Raw genomic sequence first — 22,239 nt, 5'->3', positions numbered from 1 at the left:
TTTTATAGAATTCTTTAATAAGTTTTATCAACTCAAAGATTGCAGCTGTTTGCTGAAGTTGGTTTTTATATTACATAATGTTTTTATGCTCAGAATTTAGCAGTCTCTTCTCTAAATAAAATTTAATAAAACAAATCAGAATAACTATTGCCAAATGAGAACAAACAGGGACATATAAAAGGGAAAGTAGGCTCAAAAGTCTTATTAGGGACTCATTTGGCTAAGGGGTATGGTATGCAGCAGATCTAAACTCGTAGGTTCCATTTAATGCCATGAACAGAACCAGTAAGGATCCTCTCCAAATAGTTGCTAACAGAGTAACCATTATTAACTTTTCATTTGAATTTCAAATTTTCATTTGAATGAGAATTTTCTCCACTAAATTTTTAGTTTTTATATAGATAGTTGATAAAAATTTAACCAACCTCAAACATTTTATATCAATTTGCAGATAAAGCTACTCACCAACCTTAGGCAACTACTTCAGAAAGTCCTGGAACTTCAGGAATATACTTTCTATTTGCCAAATACTTCCTTCTCTAGCCAACAATAAATTATCTGCTTGTCTAAAAAGCAACTTCTTGCGGTTTATGTTTTTGCCTTATCTTTTTAAAAAAATGAGTTAACTACAGAAGTACTGTAATGAAGCCTAATAGGTAGTAAGGTTCTTCATACAAAATCAATGGAGACTATATTAGCAAGAATCTTAGTTATCTTTTAAGATTAAGATTTTCAGCAACCTAGAAGGTTAGATGGTTAGACAGCATCACCGACTCAGTGGACATGAATTCTGAGCAAACTCCAGGAGATAGTGAAGGACAGGAAAGCCTAGTGCTGCAATCCATGGGGTTGCAAAGAAGTTGGACATGACTTAGTGACTAAACAACCACCACCACCTAGAGGAGGGATGAAAAGAATCGAGAAAATACTGTCTAGGCTTTAAAAGAGAAAAAAAGACGTCTAACCTATACATTTAAAGTGTGTAATAATACTTCGTCTGCCCTTAAAAATAAGCTGCCATTACAAGATTAAAAATATCTTACTTTTATAACTATCTGCTAACCCTATTTTCCCAGTAAGAGACAAATGAATGCCATTTAATTAGACTGACACCTACCTGTGCTTTCTGAAGCAGTTCAATTGTAAGAGGAAGCCAATCAGGAATGAGTTTCTCCATTTCCAGACTAACCATCGCCAGGGCAAGCATGGATCCTTTGAACTGCAGAAGTTGGCTGCAGGCCATACAGTGAAGTAATTGCTTGGTAAGGAATGCCAAATGTTGAGATGGGCTCAGACTGGGCAAACTAAAAAGTAACTGAGGCCTAGTTGACACTGCAATGGCATGGAACTAAAAAAAAAAAATTAAAATTAAATCACAAGAACATCATTCTAGTTACTTAAATGTCTAGATAAGCTATGTACAAAAGTTCATGTAATCTCAGGTATTACTCAATTTCTAAGTTTGCAATTTTAGCTTCAGTGATTTGACATATATCTTAATTTCTACTTTTTCCTTGGCTAACTGCAGTAATTTTCCTTTTCCTAAAAATCAGAACAACAAAAAAAAGGACTTCGCTGGTGACTCAGGGGTAAAGTATCTGCCTGCCAATACAGGAGACATGGGTTTGATCTCTGGGAAGATCCCACATGCTGTAAAAGCAACTAAGCCCGTGCAGCAGAACTACTGAGCCTGTGCTCTAGAGTCCAGGAGCCACAACTACTGAGCCCACACGCTCTACAGCCCCTGCTCCCCAAAACTAGAGAAAAGCTGAAGCAACAACAAAGACTCAGTGCAGCTCTCCGTCCCCGCCAAAAGAGTGGGCAATCTACTTTTCAAGTTACTAAAACAGGACTATATACTCAAGTAGGAAATTGAAAGACTTCAGGTGAATTTACAATGTGAAGAAAATCCAATGGTGTGGCTGTGTGAAGATCCCAATTCAACTTATCCAGAATAATTCTCTCCATCCGCAGAATTTCAGAAGAAGAACAGCCACAGAAACTGTCTCTTGCCAACACCTTCAGTACTGGGATTCTCTAGACAAAGCAAAAGGGGAGGAGGCAGGGAGGGCAGGACAGAAAAAAATTAACTCGTTTTTTCAGTTTTTGTTTTGGTAAACAGAAAACAAGCTAATAAATGGATAAAACTTTCAACAAAGAGACATGACTAATCTTGAAAATAGTTACCTCGTCTTCCTCAACAGTCTTGGCAGCCAGGAAAAAACAGCTGATTGCAATACAACTCAGGTATTTTGGGTGGGCCTAAAACAAGGAAGAGAGAAAAAACAACTTCAGTGATTTGTCAAAAAGTTAAAAAGAGTTTATTTTTGGAAACTAGATATGCAGACGAGGCAAGTATGCACACAACCCTGTGGAATTCAAATTAATCTGGCTTTCATTCACTGCTTTCTAGGATCAGAGATAACTTATAACCCCAGCCATATTACACACTCTACGGAAATACTAAGATCATTCTCTTCCAAGTTCAACCAATGCTAGTTAGCCAAAGCTAATTTCTATCCATCAGAGGTGAGCTTGATTTTAGAAGACATTTTTTTACTTATAAAATTCCCCCAATTAAAAATATATTTGTGTATTTTTAAAGCTGGTTTTATTTTATCTGTCATATCAGTTAAGATTAACATACGAGATGTTAGGGGAATTAAGAAAGGAATATAAAATGAAGGCTATTATATTGCATACTTTACAAAGTGACATGCTAGCCAATTTTCTAATTAAACGTTCACCCAAAAAATTATATATTCAAATCCATGATAAGAATGAAAGGCTCCTAAATATATACAGAATCAATCACGGTGGGGAAAATCTTTCTTAGATTTGACACCCTTAGGAGGGCTCGAGTTTGCCTGTTTTCCGTATCTATAATAACTTTCTACCCAACTGGTAGAGTAAGAGTTTGCCAATTCAGTTTTAAATAATCAGGACAGGGATTTCCCTGGAGGTCCGGTGATTAGGATTTGGTGCCTTCACTGCTGTGTCCTGGGTTCAATCCCTGGTTGGGTTACTAAGATCCCACAGCTATATGGTGTGGCCAAATGAATAATCATGATAGTTTAGCCTTGATTAATTATTTAATAAATAGGCCAGTCAATAACCAATGCCTCAATGGAAGTAGCATACAGTCTAGGAATCTTCCATCCCTCTTCCTGTATAAGAAATAAAGGGTTGGTTGCTCAGTCATGTCTGACTCTTTGCACCCCATGGACTGTAGTCCACCAGGATCCTCTGTCCATGGAATTCTCCAGGGAAGAATACTGGAGTGGGTTGCCATTCCCTTCTCTATGGCATCTTCCCGACCTGGGATCGAACCCAGGTCTCCTGCATTGCAAGCAGATTCTTCACCATTTGAACCACCAAGGAAGCCCATATGAGAAATAAAAGCCAGTTCAATTCTATCAATATTTTAAAGTAATCATTAATATTAATCAGAATACTATGTTTAGAAAACATTGCCATAAATATTATATCTTGCTTTACAGATGAGAAAACAGTCTCAGAGGTTAACAGAGATACCACAAGTGATCCAGAAAGTGAAGTCAGATCTTGTGGCTCTGACAGTTTTTCAGGTTCTCTTATTTCTCCCTGTGTAACAACGTATCAACTCCATATCCTTGAGGAAATCAGAGTTCATTACAGACAGTCCAACAGTTAGCAACTCTGGGTAGGCAATGAAATCCCCAAAACAAGGGCACCAAGAGTAAACTTAGTACTGTAAAGAACCCCAACAGCAAATATGTGGGGTTTTTTTTGTTTAAACAGACAGTAATTTTCAATCCTGGATGTACATCAGAATCATCTATGTAGTTTCTTTATTTAAATAAAAATGTTCAGATTTCACCTACTAGAGATTCAGATTTAGTAGGTCTGGGATAAGGTTCAAGGTCTGTACTTTTAAAGTTCATAGCACCTTTTTCTGCACAGCTAGACTTGAGGCTCCATTCTTGTTGCAATCCTTTTATGGTCTGCTTTAAGCACCTTTAAACTATGAATACATTTTAAATTAATTGTTTCAATATAGATTAGCCATCTCTAAGTAAGCATCTGATGCTAGTAACATCAGGCCCCATGGTATCTTTCTCTGTGAAAGGGAGCTTAGCTACAGCAGGGGAACAGGGAGAGGGGAGGAGGACTTGATGCTGAAATAACTGTTGGCATCTCAGTTAACCCAGACTTCAGGCAATTAGGATCATCATAATTTAAGTCTCTCAAAAGTAGGAGTCTGAAACATAAAAAGGTAACTGAGTGGCCATCCAAATTCTTCCATTCCATAATTCTTTGGCTTCTATTTGTTATACCAAATAACAAAAAATACAGTACCCTCAGCACTGAACTCATAGTTCCTGCAACATATATATATTCCTAGGGATACAAACGATAACTGAATTGCTTTTTTGTTTCATGTCTTGCTATTGAATAAATGTTGACTTTCTGCTTTAGATCTGCTAAGGGCCTCCATGACTGATTTCACATCATATAACCAATGATATACCAATAGGGATAACATAAAACTTATTTGTAATACTGCCACTGAACAAAAAAACACCAAAGTTATGTAAAACAGTTCAGTTTTCATCTTGTTATACTCCAAATGTATGCTGCTAGAAAGTACTTATATGCTGTTCAGAAAACTACAAAAAAGAGATTCAATAAATAAGTAGTGACAGAAAAATATGCAATAGGCTTATTATACTTTTCTAGTCTGATTCACTATTCACAACTAGTATTCAACGTGTTAAAAAGATGACTAAACTTTCTACCAATGCTATAAAAGAAAGACATAAATTTCATTGGTTAAGTATAAGCTATGAATACTTACAGAATATAATCGGAAACATTTCTGAAGACTTAAAGCAATACTAGAAGACATCATGTCTTCTTACAGATATATATCTTATCTTTAAGAAGGTTTTCCATTCCTTTCCACCTTGTAGAATATTCTACTAATTGCCCCTGGTGCGGCATATAAACCATTAAAACAGAAGTTGTATGTAAGTATATTCTAGAATATTTACCTTTACAGTAGCTAAGAACCTGTCCAAAAGACTGCTAGCCAGAGCAAATGTTTCTGGGTAAAGGTTGAATTGGTACTTGAGTTTGGCCAGCCACTGAATCACTTCATCTCTCTGCGATGGAGAAACATTCTATAAGGGAACAATTAAAAAATAAAAGAGAATAAGTTTCAAGTTATCATCAAGATATATTTGCAATTCTCACTTATAAAAGGTTAGCAAATGCTATGGAATATGTGTTTACATGTTAGAAAATGTTTCTAAGTTTATTCAAAATCTAACAAACTTGAGATAAAGGAAGATAAAACCTTATGTATTAGTTGCTGTGCTGTGCTTAGTCACTCAGTCATGTCTGACTCTTTGTGACCCCGTGGACTGTAGCCAGCCAGGCTCCTCTGTCCATGGGATTCTCCAAGCAAGAATACTGGAGTGGGTTGCCATGCCCTCCTCCAGGGGATCTTCCCAACCCAGGTCTCCTGCATTGCAGGTGGATTCTGAGCCACCAGCGAAGCTACGTAGATGCTAGATACTTCTCCAGCAGAACAACCTACATATCTCCAGACATTTCCAAATGTTGCCTGGTGAGCACAACTGGCCCCAGTTAAGAACCCTATGCTGATATAACACAGTAATCAATATCTCAATCAGCTAAAAAAGGGTATCAACTTTCGGGTGATACAGCTCACTTTAAATTACTTTACAAATATATACCCTTCTGCTACTTTGGTAAATAAATAACTGAGTCATTCACACAGTTTTTAAAGTAAATGAAGCATTGCTCTTTTTTAATGTGAAATCAGAGAATTAAAAATGTCCCAAGTACTTCTTTTCTCAATCTATCATTTAAGTCATTCCAGTATAACTATAGAAAATATAAAACTCGTGTAACTTGGCTATGGAGTACAAAGTTGACTTAGTTACTGTCAGAGTCATAACAAAGCAAATATCTTTATTTTATCTTCAGCTTTTCATAAGCAAACAACATGTAAACGATGGGAAGAGTGAAATGGTTCCTCACAAAATGAAGAAAATGTTTGTAAATCATATATCTAATTAGGTACTTATATCTAGAATATGCAAAGACTCCTGAGAGTTTAACAGAGACAGAAACCAAATTTTAAAATGAGCAAAGGGTCTAAATAGATATTTCTCCAAAGAAAATACACAAGTCGCCAATGAGCACTTGAAAAGATGCTCAACATTATTACATATCAGGGAAATGCAAATCAAAATCAAAAGGCAGTATCTCCTCTCACCCACAAAAATGACTACAATAAAAAAAATTAGTAACAACAAATTCTGGCAAGGATACGGAGAAATTAGAATCCTCATTCATTCACCTACTAAGAATGAAAGATGGTACGGTTACTTCAGAAAACAATCTAGCAGCTCCTCAGAAGTTTAAACACAGAATTATCATATGACCCAGGAATTCCACTCCTAAGCATATACAAAAAAGATTTTAAAACAAGTATTCAAACAAGTATTTGTACACTAATGTTCACAAGTATTTGTACACTAACGTTTACAACAGTAACTATTCATAATAGTTAAGAGGCAGAAACAACCCAAATGCCCATCAACTGATAAATGGATATAAATAAAGTGTGATATATCCATACTATGAAATTTATTCATCAACAAAAAAGAATGAAGTGCTGGGATTTTCCTGGTAGTCCAGTGGCTAAAACGTTGAGCTCCCAGTGCAAGAGCCCAAGTTCAATTCCTGGTTAGGGAACTAGATCCCACATGCTGCAACTAAGATCTCACATGCTACAACTAAGACCTGGAGCAGTCAAATTAAATAAATAAATATATTTAAAAAAAAAAACAGAATGAAGTACAGTCATGCCATAACATGGAAGACCCTTGAAAACAATATGTTAAGTGAAAGAAGACAGTCACAACAGACCATGTATTATATGATCATGTTTACATGTAATGTCCAGAGTACACAAGTCTATAGAGATGAGCAAAATAAAGGACAGAAATGGTATGGACCTAACAGAAGCAGAAGATATTAAGAAGAGGTGGCAAGAATACACAGAAGAACTGTACAAAAAAGATCTTCACGACCCAGATAATGATGATGGTGTGATCACTGACCTAGGGCCAGACATCCTGGAAGGTGAAGTCAAGTGGGCCTTAGGAACCATCACTATGAACAAAGCTAGTGGAGGTGATGGAATTCCAGCTGAGCCATTTCAAATCTGAAAAGATGATGCTGTGAAAGTGCTGCACTCGATATGCCAGCAAATTTGAAAACTCAGCAGTGGCCACAGGACTGGAAAAGGTCAGTTTTCACTCCAATCCCAAAGGCAATGCCAAAGAATGTTCAAACTACTGCACAATTGCACTCATTTCACATGCTATCAAAGTAATGCTCAAAATTCTCCAAGCTAGGCTTCAACAGTATGTGAACTGAGAAGCTCCAGATGTTCAAGCTGGATTTAAAAATGGCAGAGGAATCAGAGATCAAATTGCTAACATCCACTGGATCATAGAAAAAGCAAGAGAATTCCAGAATACCTAACTTTTGCTTCATTGAATATGCCAAAGTCTTTGACTGTGTGGATCACAACAAACTGTGGAAAATTCTTAAAGAGATAGGAATACCAGACCACCTTATACCCCTCCTGAGAAACATGTATGCAGGTCAAGAAGCAGCACTTAGAACCGGATATGGAACAACGGTTCCAAATTGGGAAAGGAGAACGTCAAGGCTACCGTCACCCTGTTTATTTAACTTATATGCAGAGTACATCATGCGAAATGCCAGGCTGGATAAAGCACAAGCTGGAATCCAAACTGCCAGGAGAAATATCAATAACCTCAGATATGCAGAAGACACCACCCTAATGGCAGAAAGCAAAGAGGAAGAGAAGAGCCTCTTGATGAAAGTGAAAGAGGAGAGTGAAAAAGTTGGCTTAAAACTCAACATTCAACAAACTAAGATTATGGTACCCGGATTCATCACTTCATGGCAAATAGATGGGGAAACAATGAAAACAATGACAGACTATTTTCTTGGGCTGCAAAATCACTGCAGATGGTGACTGCAGCCACGAAATTAAAAGACGCTTGCTCCTTGGAAGAAAAGCTATGACTAACTTAGATAGCATCTTCAAAAGCAGAGACATTATTTTGCCAACAAAGGTCCATGTAGTCAAAGCTAAGGTTTTTCCAATGGTCATATATGAATATAAGAGTAGGACCATAAAGAAGGCTGATCACCTAAGAATTGATTGTTTTGAACTGCAGTGTACTAGTTACAGCATTTAATAGAAATCAATATCCAGTATTCTCTTATTTATTAAATAAAATTTTCACGATGTCATCACACCACAAATCTATATAATCAAATTAAGGTTTTAAAGTTTAGGTAACATTGTTACAAACTATAGTAATTTTGGAATTAAGTTTTCTCAATTCCTGAGAATAAGAAAATTTAGTAAGAATAAGAGAATTTCTTTCTAAGGCAGCAAACAGACATTAAACTATCTTAAATGGGCCATGATAACAGATTGATAGTCCATTAAAAACAAAACTAAACTCAACAGGAATAAATGAAAGATACCAGGGACAAAAGATGAATATACATTTAAAGATGAAAGGATACTGAAGGGGAAATGAATCTGAATTTATCATTAGAGATTACTATACAAACACTATTATCATTTTAATCTTCCTACATATTATTTTTAAGTTTTGGATTCAGGCTTAATTTTCAAAAGGTACATACTTTAAAGCAATATTTATTTACTCTTCAGTTTTATAGGAACCATAAAAACAAAACAAACCTAGTAATACTTAATTTACTACTAATAAATAGAACAGATATACGTAAGTACTGCTGCTGCTGCTAAGTTGCGTCCGTCGTGTCCGACTCTGTGCGACCCCACAGACGGCAGCCACCAGGCTCCGCCGTCCCTGGGATCCTCCAGGCAAGAACACTGGAGTGGGTAAGTATTGCTGTCAGGTAAACACACAAAAGTACAGAAATGGCTCCGTGATTAGTGGAAAAGACCATTTTCAATAAGTGAAGGTTCCAGACAAGTAAAGGTTTAACCTAAGCACTGCAGGATTCACCATCATAACCATTTTGGATGGAAATCTCTTTAAAAATATATTATTCATCTCATTCCTCAGAAAGCACAGAGACCACAGCTTAAACCTTTTTCCTGATCACTCAGAGTCAACTTTATGAAATTAATTCCTCTATCACAGAGAGATGCATTAAGAGTTATTAAAGTATGAAAGGCTGTACATCTTGACAGTGGATCTCCTCAAATAGGCACTTCAGCTAGAATTCCTTCTCTCCTTCCTCTTGGTTTTCTTTAGCGTTGCAAGAACAGTGCCAGGTGCTCCTTGTAACCTCTGATAGTGCACTGGCCAGTTTCCTTTATTCCAACTCCTCTGTCAATTTTCAGCTTTGACCCCAAAAGTAAAGTATTTCTTTGTGGCCAAACCAACTAATCACACATACATAATTTTTATATTTAGCTCTAAACTCAGTTATCACTGGCATTTATGATGGTTAGCTGCCATATATATTTGCCTCCTGGTCAATTCCTTTTGTTATATAAAAACTGACTCTAGAATACTACACAAGAAATACTGACAAGAAAATGAGACAAAGATGGTTTACAACCTTTTATATTAATATCTCACCACCAAAGTGGTGTTAAGACTATGAACAATAATTTGAAAACATCTGATACTCAAGACATTTAACTCAGTTCATAATAATGAACATTAAGTGTGGATCATACAACAGGCCATGGGAATACAATGAAGAATGACAATCTCCCTGTTTGAACTTTAAAGCAAAGCCTCATGATGAGGCAAACAATCAGAAATCATTAATAAAATATGGTAACGTGAGAACAGAGGTATGCACAGGGTGAGGGGGGACACTGGAAGGGCGCCTGGCCCAGTGTGGGTGCAGGACAAAAGGCTCTAAGAGAAGACAGCAACTACCTTGTGTCTTAAGAGTGAGGGCAGGGGGTGATCACTCACAAGGCAAGGAAAAGAACTAAGTATTTTAAACCTGTGAACTTTACTCTGAAGGACAGGACTGATGTCAACCTGGAATCAACTAATGTCAACAGGACTAATGTCAACACAATAACCTAGTGTTAAGCTCCTCAGATTTGCAAATAAAAATCAAGGTGGATGGAAAAGACCGCTAGAATGGATACTCTAACAACTAGTGATACAATTCAATGAATCGAAAAGAAACATAAAGCTGCTCATGGGACTGAAGTTGTGGGCTTGAAATGCTTGGGGTATACCGGGTAACAGGAAAATAACGTCCTAAAGAGACTACTTTCCAACTTGACAGAGGAACCTGGAGTTAGGTTATTAAAGCCAGGATATTAAAGCCAGCAGTTGGATCCTCACTCTCACAGAAGGAGTCTGAAAAAGTCAGCAAAATACTGTCTGGATCTATGGCTTCTCTAGAGGTGGGAGAAGTAGACACAGCCCTACAGCTAGTCCCTCGGTACTGGTTTTAAAATATTCCATTTTCCACAGAGCCGTGAGGTGTTACTTTTAGGAGCTGGACCAGGAGCCCCACAGGTCCCTGAGAACCAACTGAAGCAGCCACAAAACTTTTAGATGGAGATAATTAAACATTCAAGAGAAATTAAATTTCTACAAAGGGGAGCTTTTATTTAAAAATGCAAAAACAAAAATAGCAATGTTAATTAAGCCATCCGAACAATTCAATGAAAATGAAATAAATTAATACAAGGAGAGGCAGAGGGTGATACAATCTGATGAAAGTGGGTAGGCTTTTAGGGAAGTGAAAGAATAGTGATCTAGAAGAGCAATAAGGAGCAAAAACAGCATTAATTCAATACCTTCAGGTCGGATATAGGGGGGAAAAATCCCTAAATAACAGATTACATTACATAATGTGACTATCTGTGTTTGACATTATGTTTACAGATAGTCACATAATGTGACTATCCGTGTTTGACATCGTGTTATTTGTTAACAAATAACACAAACATATAACTGTAAGAAGTCTCACAGGAGGAGGACATAATGTGCTGTAAGGAGAGGTAGAACACACGAGAACATAGCTAAATAGAGATTTACATATTACAACTAAGTGATTTAACTTGTGTGAAACACAGAGAATGCAAACAGCAGTTAAACGTTAGTTTTGTCCTTTCCTTCCTCTACAAATACCCAGTGGTTTGTGATGCCAGAAGAAACAAATTTACAAAATGTTACTTATAAATAGTTCTTTCAAACCAATTATAATGCAAATAATTATGAAAGAAAACATGACACTCTTTGGACTTTAACATACTTTGTATTAAAAAATCTGAGAATGGAGCCAAGAAAGCATTCTTGCATGGCTAGTATTATCATTACTAGCCAAAACTAACAGAAACCAAAAAACTCCCACAAAAGATCAGTTTGCAAAGACTCACTCATATTTCCTAATCAAGAGATCTGTTTTCTCTTATATGGATTGCTCAAATAGGGTTAAGAGAATTCAGTATAGTTGTTGAACAACTAATCCCAAAGAGAATTTATAATGGTTTGATTCAACATGGTAAAACACAGAGCTTTCTGCTATTCTGATTATTAAAACACAAATTCTGTCTAGCTTTAAACTCTAAAAGGTTCACCATTACCTAAAAGATGAAGTATAATCCCCCAGGCAGGGCATGCAAATCCCTCTCTGACCTACCTCTCCAGCCTCACTCACCTTCCATCCCTTTCTGCCTTAAAATGCGCAAGAGCAGTACTTCTATCTAGGGTTTCTTCCTTACTCCTGTAATGGTATTTTATATCACTGCTCCCTCTGGTTGAAACACACTTCTTGCTCTTTTACTTGCTTTTTTATTTATCCTTTAAGAGCTTTTTCAACCATCACTTCCTACCAGACACTTTTCCTGATTACTCAAATTGGGCTAAGTACTTTCCTGTGCTCCCACATCATCTCCTGTCACGACTGTTCAATACCTTTTAAAAAAATCACCTTACTGCTTTTGGCTATGACTGAGTAGGGAGCAGCAAACCTACACTCTAGTTGAGAACAGCTAAAAAGGCCACTAACACTGACAGAAAGGCATCAGAACTGCTAGGACAGCCAGGCCTTGAGGAGCCGAGACTCCAGAGAGGAGGCAACAATTAGAGATGAGTCAACACTCTGCATAGCTTCTCCTTTCAGGCATCTGCCCATCTTGTGAGTATGGCAAGAGCTGTAAAGTATGAGCAAAGAAACCAACAGAGTTTTGGGGAGTCTTACAAGGCAAGAGTCAAAATTTGGTGACTTGAAGAGCCAAGAACCTAGTGGGAAGAGGGAGGGTCAGAAATCTGAATGTGACACTCAGCTGATTTTCCTCTTAATTAATCTTCTGAATGAAATTCTGAAGTTGGGAAGGACAAGGCTCTAAGTGGCTAAGCAGAAAGTCTCTGAAAAGTAAGAATGAGCTCAGGGAAGAATGTAGCACCCTTCCAGGAATAAGGGCACTAGTAAACACTCCAAGCTCTCCGCTGGAATCCTTGGATACTCTCTAGAAGTTGGGGACAACCAGAAATAGATGAAGCCATACTCAACAGCAACCCAGCCTCCCATCAGCACAGTCCTTCAATGGATTCAAGCTTCTTCTTCAGTTTGCCCAGCACTGGGAAGATTGAACCCTCCTGCAGAAAAAAAAAAACATCTAGAGCCTCTACAATTTCTCATGATGTTCAGCAACCAATCAAAAATAACCAGGCATGACAAGACAAAGAACCAAGTAATCAAAAACAAGGGAGAAAAAAAAGGGGGACAACAAAGATCTTGGTCTTTGCATTATCAGAAAAGGACTTGATACACAGAGAGGAAGGAAGACAGATGAGAAGATGAAAATGTTCACTAAAGAAATGAAATCTATAAAAAATCCAAAAGGGAAATTTTAGAACTGAGACATGTAACAACTCAAATTAAGAACCTAATATGAAATCTAACAACAAACTCAGTAAGAGTAGACAGCGATGCTTTATAGCGCTAAATGAATTAAAAAAGAAAACATTTCTCTTGAGATAAAGCATCTATATCTCAAGATAAAGAACAGAAAACTATACCAAAAAAGTAAAAATAATGGAAAAAGAGCAAAACTTAAAAAAAAAAAAAAGAATGTACAATAGGGAAAAATCAACAGAACTGAAAGACTGACAGACCTCTAGAAAGAGTGATCAAGAAAAACCACATGCCAACTAAGGAATAAAAAAGGGAATGTTAAAGAGAGAATACTCTGAATAACTTTATACAAATAATTTGAAACTTTAGATGAAATGAATTCCTTAAAAAACACAATTCACCAAAACTGAGACAACATTTAAATGAAGACCCGATTAGCCTCATACTTACCAAAGATATTACTTAGTAAATGTTTTACCCACAAATAAATCTCTAGGCCCCAGGGGCTTTGAAGTGAAACCATCCAACATTTAAGAAAGAAATAGTATCAATTTAAACAAATGGAGAGCACTGGGGGAAAAAAAGCAGGAATAATTCCCAACTCATTTTACAAAGCCAGCATAACTGTATCATGAAAATCTAATAAAGGCATTACAAACCAATCTTACCCATGACCTTAGATGGAAGACTCCTAGCCAAAATGTTAATAAAATCCAATGATGTATAAAAATTCAACACTTATTCATAAAAAAAACTCCAAGCAAACTAAGGCAGAGAAAGGAATTTCTTAGTCTGATAAAGATTAAAAAATATATAGCAACTAGTAGAGTTAATGGTAAAACACTGAAAGCTTTCTCCTCAAATGGAGACTTCAGCAGTATTCTGGAAACCCTAGCTAATTCTGACAAACAGGAAAAAAAGAAAGTTGTAAGGACTGGAAAGAACGAAATAAAACCACGATTATTCACATTTGACATGACAGAGTATACTAGACAGAAAATCCTAGAGACTCTGCAAACTACTAAGTTAGTTAATTTAGTACAGTCTATATAAAAATCCACCAGCATACAGAAGCAAGCACATAAAAAATTTAAAATGATACCATTTGTAATAGCCTCAACAAGTCTCAAATACCCAGGAATAAACCTAAATTATCAAACATTATTAAAAGAAACTGAAGACCATCTTTAAAGAAAAATGGAGAAATACTCTATGTTCATGGATTAGAAGACTCATAAACATGTTCATTCTTCCCCAAATCAATCTACAGATTCAGTAAAACCAAAACCCCACAATTTTTTTGTTTTTTGAAAACTGGCAAGTGTATTAAAAGTATTGATACATACAGAAGAGCAAAGGGCTTTAAACAGCCAAGACAACTGTTAAGGAAAAAAAAAAAAAGTATATGCCACCAAAGACATTATTATGCTACAATAACTGAGGCAGTGTGGTATTTAAGAGAAGTGAAGAGATCAATGAAGAGAGGCAAGAAACTGACCCACAAATGTATTTACTCATATACAGCAGTCACGTCATTAATAACAAAAATACATTATGGAGCAGTGGCACAAACTGTATTTCTAATCAATAGTACTGGTTTTCTAAATGGAGAAAAATTATTTTTGACTCCTACTTCACATCATATCACAAAGGGAAAAAAAAATTTACTACTTTGGGTGAGGCAAACATTTCTTTAAAAGGACTAAGCAAAAAGGAAAAAATTTCTGATATTTGGTCATTAAAAATTAAGATCTATTTATCAAAAGTCAACATATACAGAGCTGAAGATATGTATAATACACAGAGCCTGCAAAACAAAAAACTTCTAACAATTTAAAAAGGAAATCAACAGAACCCAGGTGAAAGATGTGAACACACATTTCACCAAAAAAGATAGTCAATGGCCAATTAGCACATGAAAAGCTGAATTTCATTAGCTACCCAGGAAATGCAAAATAAAACCCAATGTGACACTATTAACACACTCACGAGAGAATAATTAAAATGAAAAAGACAGACAATATCAAGGTTCACAAGGATGCAGGGCAACCTGGGACTTTCATACTCTGCTGTAAGAGTAAAAAGAAAAAAATGGGGTGTAAAAGTGGTATAACGACTGGGGTAAGTAATACAATTGGTGGTATCTGCTAAACCTGAGAATACACATATTCTAGGTTCTAGCATTTCCACTTCTAAGAACATACTCAACAGCAATGTACAAGTATGTTCACCAAAAGACATACACAAAAAGACTCTAATGACCATCAATAGAAGAATGGATAAATGAATCCCTATGATGAGATGTTACAACAAAAAAAATAAAATAAATAATAATGCTGAGCAAAGCAGCCCAGGACATATTTTATTATTCCATATATAAATATAATTCAAAACAAAGAAAGACTAATCTCTGATATATATAGGCTAATGTTTCTTTGTGGGGAAAAGATAGATGATGGTAAATATAAGACATAAGAAGAGCTTCTGAAGGTGCTGGTAATGTGGTTAGTGTCATTTTGTGAAAATTTATGAGTTGTACACTCTATGATCTATATATACTTTAAGAAAACTGTTTACTTAAGGAAAAGAAAAAAACCAACCTAGGGGCAAAACAGATATATTTATTTACCAAATCTACAGATGGTTCAAAAATGACAAAGTTAATATATTAGAGCCAGACATCCTGCAATGTGAAGTCAAGTGGGCCTTAGGAAGCATCACTACGAACAAAGCTAGTGGAGGTGATGGAATTCCAGTTGAGCTATTTCAAATCCTAAAAAATGATGCTGTGAAAGTGCTGCACTCAATATGCCAGCAAATTTGGAAAACTCAGCAGTGGCCACAGGACTAGAAAAGGTCAGTTTTCATTCCAATCCCTAAGAAAGGCAATGCTAAAGAATGCTCAAGCTACTGCACAATTGCACTCATCTCACACGCTAGCAAAGTAATGCTCAAAATTCTCCAAGCCAGGATATAACAATACGTGAACCATAAACTTCCAGATATTCAAACTGGTTTTAGATAAAGGCAGAGGAACCAGAGATCAAACTGCCAATATCTGCTGGATGATCGAAAAAGCAAGAGTTCCAGAAAAACATCTATTTCTGCTTTATTGACTATGCCAAAGCCTTTGACTGTTATTGTGGATCACAATAAACTGTGGAAAATTCTGAAAGAGATGGGAATACCAGACCACCTGACCTGCCTCTTGAGAAACCTATATGCAGGTAAGGGAGCAACAGTTAGAACTGGACATGGAACAACAGACTGGCTCCAAATAGGAAAAGGGGTATGTCAGGGCTGTTTATTGTCACCGTGCTTATTTAACTTATATGCAGAGTACATCATGAGAAATGCTGGGCTGGAGGAAGCACAAACTGGAATCAAGACTGCGGGAGAAATATCAATAACCTCAGATATGCAGATGATACCACCCTTATGGCAGAAAATGAAGAACTAAAGAGCCTCTTGATGAAAGTGAAAGAGAAGAGTGAAAAAGTTGGCTTAAAGCTCAACATTCAGAAACAAAGATCATGGCATCTGGTCCTATCACTTCATGGCAAATAGATGGAGAAACAGTGGAAATAGTGGCAGACTTTATTTTTTTGGGCTCCAAAATCACTGCAGATGGTGATTGCAGCCATGAAATTAAAAGACACTTACTCCTTGGAAAAAAAATTATGACCAACCTAGACAGCATATTCAAAAGCAGAGACATGACTTTGCCAACAAAAGTCCATCTAGTCAAGGCTATGGGTTTTTTAGTAGTCATGTATGGATGTGAGAGTTGGACTATAAAGAAAGCTGAGCACCGAAGAATTGATGCTTTTGAAGTGTGGTGTTGGAGAAGACTCTTCAGAGTCCTTTGGACTGCAAGGAGATCCAACCAGTCCATCGTAAAGGAAATCAGTCCTGAATGTGCATTGGAAGGACTGATGTTGAAGCTGAAACTCCAATACTTTGGCCACCCGATGGGAAGAGCTGACTCATTTGAAAAGACTGATGCTGGGAAAGATTGAGGGCAGGAGGAGAAGGGGATGACAGAGGATGAGATGGTTGGATGGCATCACCAACTCAATAGTTATGAGTTTGAGTAAACTCGAGTTGGTGATGGACAGGGAGGCCTGGCGTACTGCAGTTCATGGGGTCGCAAAGAGTCGGACACGACTGAGCGATTGAACTGAACTGAATATATTAGATGATGATGTTGTTTAGTCACTAAGTCGTGTCCGACTCTTTGTGACCCCTAGGACTGTAGCCCACCAGGCTCCTCTGTCCATGAGATTTCCCAGGCAAGAATACTGGAGTGGGTTGCCATTTCCTTCTCCAGGGATCCACACTGCAGGTGGATTCTTTACTGCTGAGCCACCAGAGAAGCTCCAATATATTAGGTAATAATTTTAAAGCTAGAAAAATAGGCCAGCATCAATTTATCAACAGATAAATGTCAACAATTTAAAATTTTAAGAATAAATATGAAACAGTGCATCTAAGTCAAAAACTTAAAAAGTACATCCAGGATAAGGGAAATTCTACTTAAAAGCAGAGAAACAAAACAGAAAAGGTTTTAAAAACAAGTTCAGTATAATAAGCCAACAACAAGACATTACTGCCAAAACAATTTCTTTTTTTTAATTTAGGGCTATACTAATGAAATTATCAAGCCAAGATAAAGTGAGGTAATAGTTTCATTCCACTGCTTATTAATGAGCACAACTTGAATATCAATGATTTAAGAAACATGGTAAAAAGAGTGTATGCAGAGGGGAAAAAAGTAGATGGTAAAAAGGGGAAACCTTGTCAAGTGAAAAATGGTTCAAGAACAAAGGATATATAATTGGAAGAGAGGACTTTTCAAGCTTAAAAGGATTATAAGTAGACAAAAGAGAACAAACTTATCCTGTACTGCTTCAGTGTACAGAATTAGAACCAACAGATAGCCAACTGAAAGAAGCAGTTTTCAGATTCAATTCAGGAAAAAATCTCCAATAACTGGTAGAGCTTTTCTACGGTGGAATAGACAAAGTAGAGGATCATTTATCAGAGATGTCAAAAAACTTTTTTTATTATGTGATTAGACCGAATCAGTATTTCCCAGACCTAACACATATTAACAAAGTGAAGTTAAAGCTGCTCAGTCATGTCCGACTCTTTGCAACCCCACGGGCTACACAGTCCATGGAATTCTCCAGGCCAGAATACTGGAGTGGACAGCCTTTCCCTTCTCCAGGGGATCTTCCCAACCTAGGGATTGAATCCAGCCTCCCACATTGCAGGCGGATTCTTTACCAGCTGAGCCACAAGGGAAGCCCAAGAATACTGGAGTGGGTAGCCTATCCCTTCTCCAGTGGATCTTCCCTACCCAGGAATCAAACTGGGGTCTCCTGGCAGGCGGATTGTTTACCAACTGAGCTATAACAAAACTATGATGTTTTTTACAATACAAATTCCCATAGTTGCCACCCAAGTCCAGTAGTCTGGGAGAGGAATCTGCAGGACACCTCCTGGTGATTCTCATACACCGAGGAGCCCAGTGATTCAAGATCCTACATTTGGAAACACAAAATTAGATGGCCTTTAAGGATCCTTAGATTTTCAAAATTCTAATGAAAATCATCTTTATATAAACAGTCTGAGGCAGATTTATCTTTGTATCTATTAAAAAAAAATATGTCTGAAAGTACATGTCACTTTAACCAGTCTTCAGTTTTTTCCCCTGAATTTGTAACAAAATTTTTGTGTACTTGAAAGTACTATTAATATATAAAAGAACTTCTCTAGCCTGAATGAATTATAAAAAAATGATAATAAACGTTCATTTAACAAACATTTACTGTGAGCCAATTATATGCCAGTAAACTAAAGTCATCGAAAAAGCAAGAGAGTTCCAGAAAAACATCTATTTCTGCTTTATTGACTATGCCAAAGCCTTTGACTGTGTGGATCACAATGAACTGTGGAAAATTCTGAAAGAGATGGGAATACCAGACCACCTGACCTGCCTCTTGAGAAACCTATATGCAGGTCAGGAACCAACAGTTAGAACTGGACATGGAACAACAGACTGGTTCCAAATAGGAAAAGGAGTACGTCAAGGCTGTATATTGTCACCCTGCTTATTTAACTAATATGCAGAGTACATCATGAGAAACGCTGGGCTGGGAGAAGCACAAGCTGGAATCAAGATTGCGGGAGAAATATCAATAATCTCAGATATGCAGATGACTCCAGCCTTATGGCAGAAAGTGAGGAAGAACTAAAAAGCCTCTTGATGAAAGTGAAAGAGGAGAGTGAAAAAGTTGGCTTAAAGCTCAACATTCAGAAAACGAAGATCATGCCATCTGGTCCCATCACTTCATGGCAAATAGATGGGGAAACAGTGGAAACAGTGTCAGACTTTATTTTGGGGGGCTCCAAAATCACTGCACATGGTGACTAAAGCCATGAAATTAAAAGACGCTTACTCCTTGGAAGGAAAGTTATGTCTAACCTAGATAGCATATTCAAAAGCAGAGACATTACTTTGCCAACAAAGGTCCGTCTAGTCAAGGCTATGGTTTTTCCTGTGGTCATGTATGGATGTGAGAGTTGGACTGTGAAGAAGGCTGAGCGCCAAAGAATTGATGGTTTTGAACTGTGGTGTTGGAGAAGACTCTTGAGAGTCCCTTGGACTGCAAGGAGATCCAACCAGTCCATCTAAAGGAGATTGGGTCCTGGGTGTTCTTTGGAAGGAATGATGCTAAAGCTGAAACTCCAGTACTTTGGCCACCTCATGCGAAGAGTTGACTCATTGGAGAAGACTCTGATGCTGGGAAGGATTGGCGGCAGGACGAGAAGGGACGAACAGAGGATGAGATGGCTGGATGGCATAACCGACTCGACGGACGTGAGTTTGAGTGAACTCTGGGAGTTGGTGATGGACGGGGAGGCCTGGTGTGCTGGGATTCATGGGGTCGCAAAGAGTCGGACACAACTGAGCAACTGAACTGAAACTTAAGTCAAATCATCAGGAAATTATAATAGTGTGTGCTATCATATGTGAAGAACAGAGTGTTGTAGAAGCAAACTGAAGGGAAGTGATAGATGTGTAATATATTCTTGCGTGACCACTCTACTCTGTCCTAAACTGTAAGACAGGAGATGAAAATTTTAAGAAAATGACCTTGTAGTAGTGTTTAGGTGAAAGTAGAGGTGGGGAGAAGAAAACTAGAGGAGAAAAAGCTTAAAAATATTTTATTTTTCCGCTTTAACCAGCACCAAAAAAAAAAAAAAAAGCCCCAAAATAAAAAAATTGGTTTAGAGACAAGACTATTTCTCTTACACAAAGAGTGAAAAAGGAGGGAAATCACAGTTAGAAGAAATTGTGAAAAGGGAAGTAGAAAACCAGTCCCTGAGAGTTGCAGAAGAAAATAAAAGAATTAGAACAGGTAAGTGTCCTTGAGGTTCTTCTGTCAAGCAGCTCAAGCCCCTATAGCTCTTCACTCCCATCTCTATCTTATTTCCTATCACCATCAGACTAAGCCCACATACATTTTACAGGAACTAAGTAGAGCTTCTAGGATTGCCTGGTAGCTCAGATGGTGAAGAATCTGCCTGCAAGGCTGGAAACCCAGGTTCAATTTCTGGATTGGGAATATCCCCTGGGGAAGGGAATCGCAACCCACTCCGGCATTCTTGCCTAGAGAATCTGTGGATTGAGGTGCCTGGAGGGCTACAGTCCATGGAATCACAAAGAGTCAGACACGACTGAGTGACTAACACTAAGTAGGGCTTCTACTTGGCATTACCAAAGGCAAAACCTTAAAAAGATCCGTCTTAGAAGTTCTGATCCTGTTCTGTTCTCTGGTATTACACATTAATAATATCTGTTAAAATAGCTATAAAAATAGGTCAGAATAAGTGACAATATAGCAATATACTATCATCTTGATAGAAATCACCTTCAAAGACCATGTTATAAAAGTTTATCATGCATGCTGGTTGCATGCTGACTTGAGATAATAGGAGAAAAAAATGGTTTTAAAAGCAGATGTAATAAAGCTTTGAGGCTTATTAGAATGTCAGAACATAAGAGCAGAAATTTCTGTTTTTCTCACAGTTGTATCCCCAATGCTAGAACAGTGCTCAGAATATCACACTTAAACATTTACTGAATGACTGAATCACACAAGCATATAAAAATAAAAAGTATAATGGGAAGAAAACTGCCTCAAGTTCAAAATTATAACTCTACTACTTACTATTTGAAATCCTGAGCAATTTGGGACTACTGCCTTTTTCAAAGGATCAAGTGTGTGCGATCTTATGGACTCTATAAGGGAAGCCCTCAAAGGATCAAGTAAGATATTAAATGTATTTGATAACACATGCAAATGGTCCTAGTATAAAAGGCTTTCAGATTAACTAATTTCCCAATTCCCAAAACAACAATTAAGTAACACTAAAAGCAAAACATGTATTTCTTCAGCTTGTGGGAAAGAAGATAAAAGTAGGCTGGAATTAGAAAAAGCACATAGACATCAATAACCTATGGTGTGGTGGTTTAGCACTACGTCATGTCCAACTCTTATGACTCCATGGACTGCAACCCACTAGGCTGCTCTGTCCATGGAATTCTCCAGGCAAGAATACTGGAGTGGGTTGCCATTTCCTATTCCAGGGGATAGAAATTCTTCCCAACCCAGGGATTGAACCCAAGTCTCCTGCATTGCAGGGGGATTCTTTACTGTTAAGCTACCAGGGAAGCTTAGATACTGTCATTTGCTTACACATACTGAAAATTTATTCGCCATATTCTTTATCCCAAGCACAAAGCTAGGTACTAGGGATAAACGATGTGTTCAGTTCAGTTCAGTTGCTCAGTCGTGTCCAACCCTTTGTGACCCCATGAATCGCAGCACACCAGGCCTCCCTGTCCATCACCAACTCCCAGAGTTCACTCAGACTCACGTCCATCGAGTCAGTGATGCCATCCAGCCATCCCATGCTCTGTCGTCCCCTTCTCCTCCTGCCCCCAGTCCCTCCCAGCATCAGAGTCTTTTCCAATGAGTCAACTCTTTGCATGAGGTGGCCAGAGTACTGGAGTTTCAGCCTTAGCATCATTCCTTCCAAAGAAATCCCAGGGCTGATCTCCTTCAGAATGGACTGGTTGGATCTCCTTGCAGTCCAAGGGACTCTCAAGAGTCTTCTCCAACACCACAGTTCAAAACCATCAATTCTTTGGCGCTCAGCCTTCTTCACAGTCCAACTCTCACATCCATACATGACCACAGGAAAAACCAT

General features: G+C 37.6%; 1 protein-coding gene across 1 annotated transcript in view; it reads right to left on the bottom strand.

Annotated features, from left to right (window-relative positions):
- Nucleotides 1-22,239, bottom strand: part of CCNI (cyclin I) — a 38,806-nt gene that overhangs the window by 8,135 nt on the left and 8,432 nt on the right. The window contains exons 3-6 of the mRNA XM_086405209.1: nucleotides 5,034-5,162; nucleotides 2,188-2,262; nucleotides 1,897-2,037; nucleotides 1,118-1,348 (exon numbers count right to left, since the gene is read on the bottom strand). Of these exons, the coding sequence (XP_086261335.1) occupies nucleotides 1,118-1,348; nucleotides 1,897-2,037; nucleotides 2,188-2,262; nucleotides 5,034-5,162 (576 nt within the window). The remainder of the gene's footprint in view (nucleotides 1-1,117; nucleotides 1,349-1,896; nucleotides 2,038-2,187; nucleotides 2,263-5,033; nucleotides 5,163-22,239) is intronic.

Source organism: Bos grunniens, chromosome 6 (genome assembly GCF_055505025.1).
Source record: "Bos grunniens cultivar Pamir isolate PY7600 chromosome 6, Bosgru_T2T1.0, whole genome shotgun sequence".
Taxonomy (NCBI): Eukaryota; Metazoa; Chordata; class Mammalia; order Artiodactyla; family Bovidae; genus Bos; species Bos grunniens.
The sequence above is the reverse complement of the archived record's forward strand: the minus strand, read 5'-3'. Positions and strand labels throughout refer to the sequence as shown.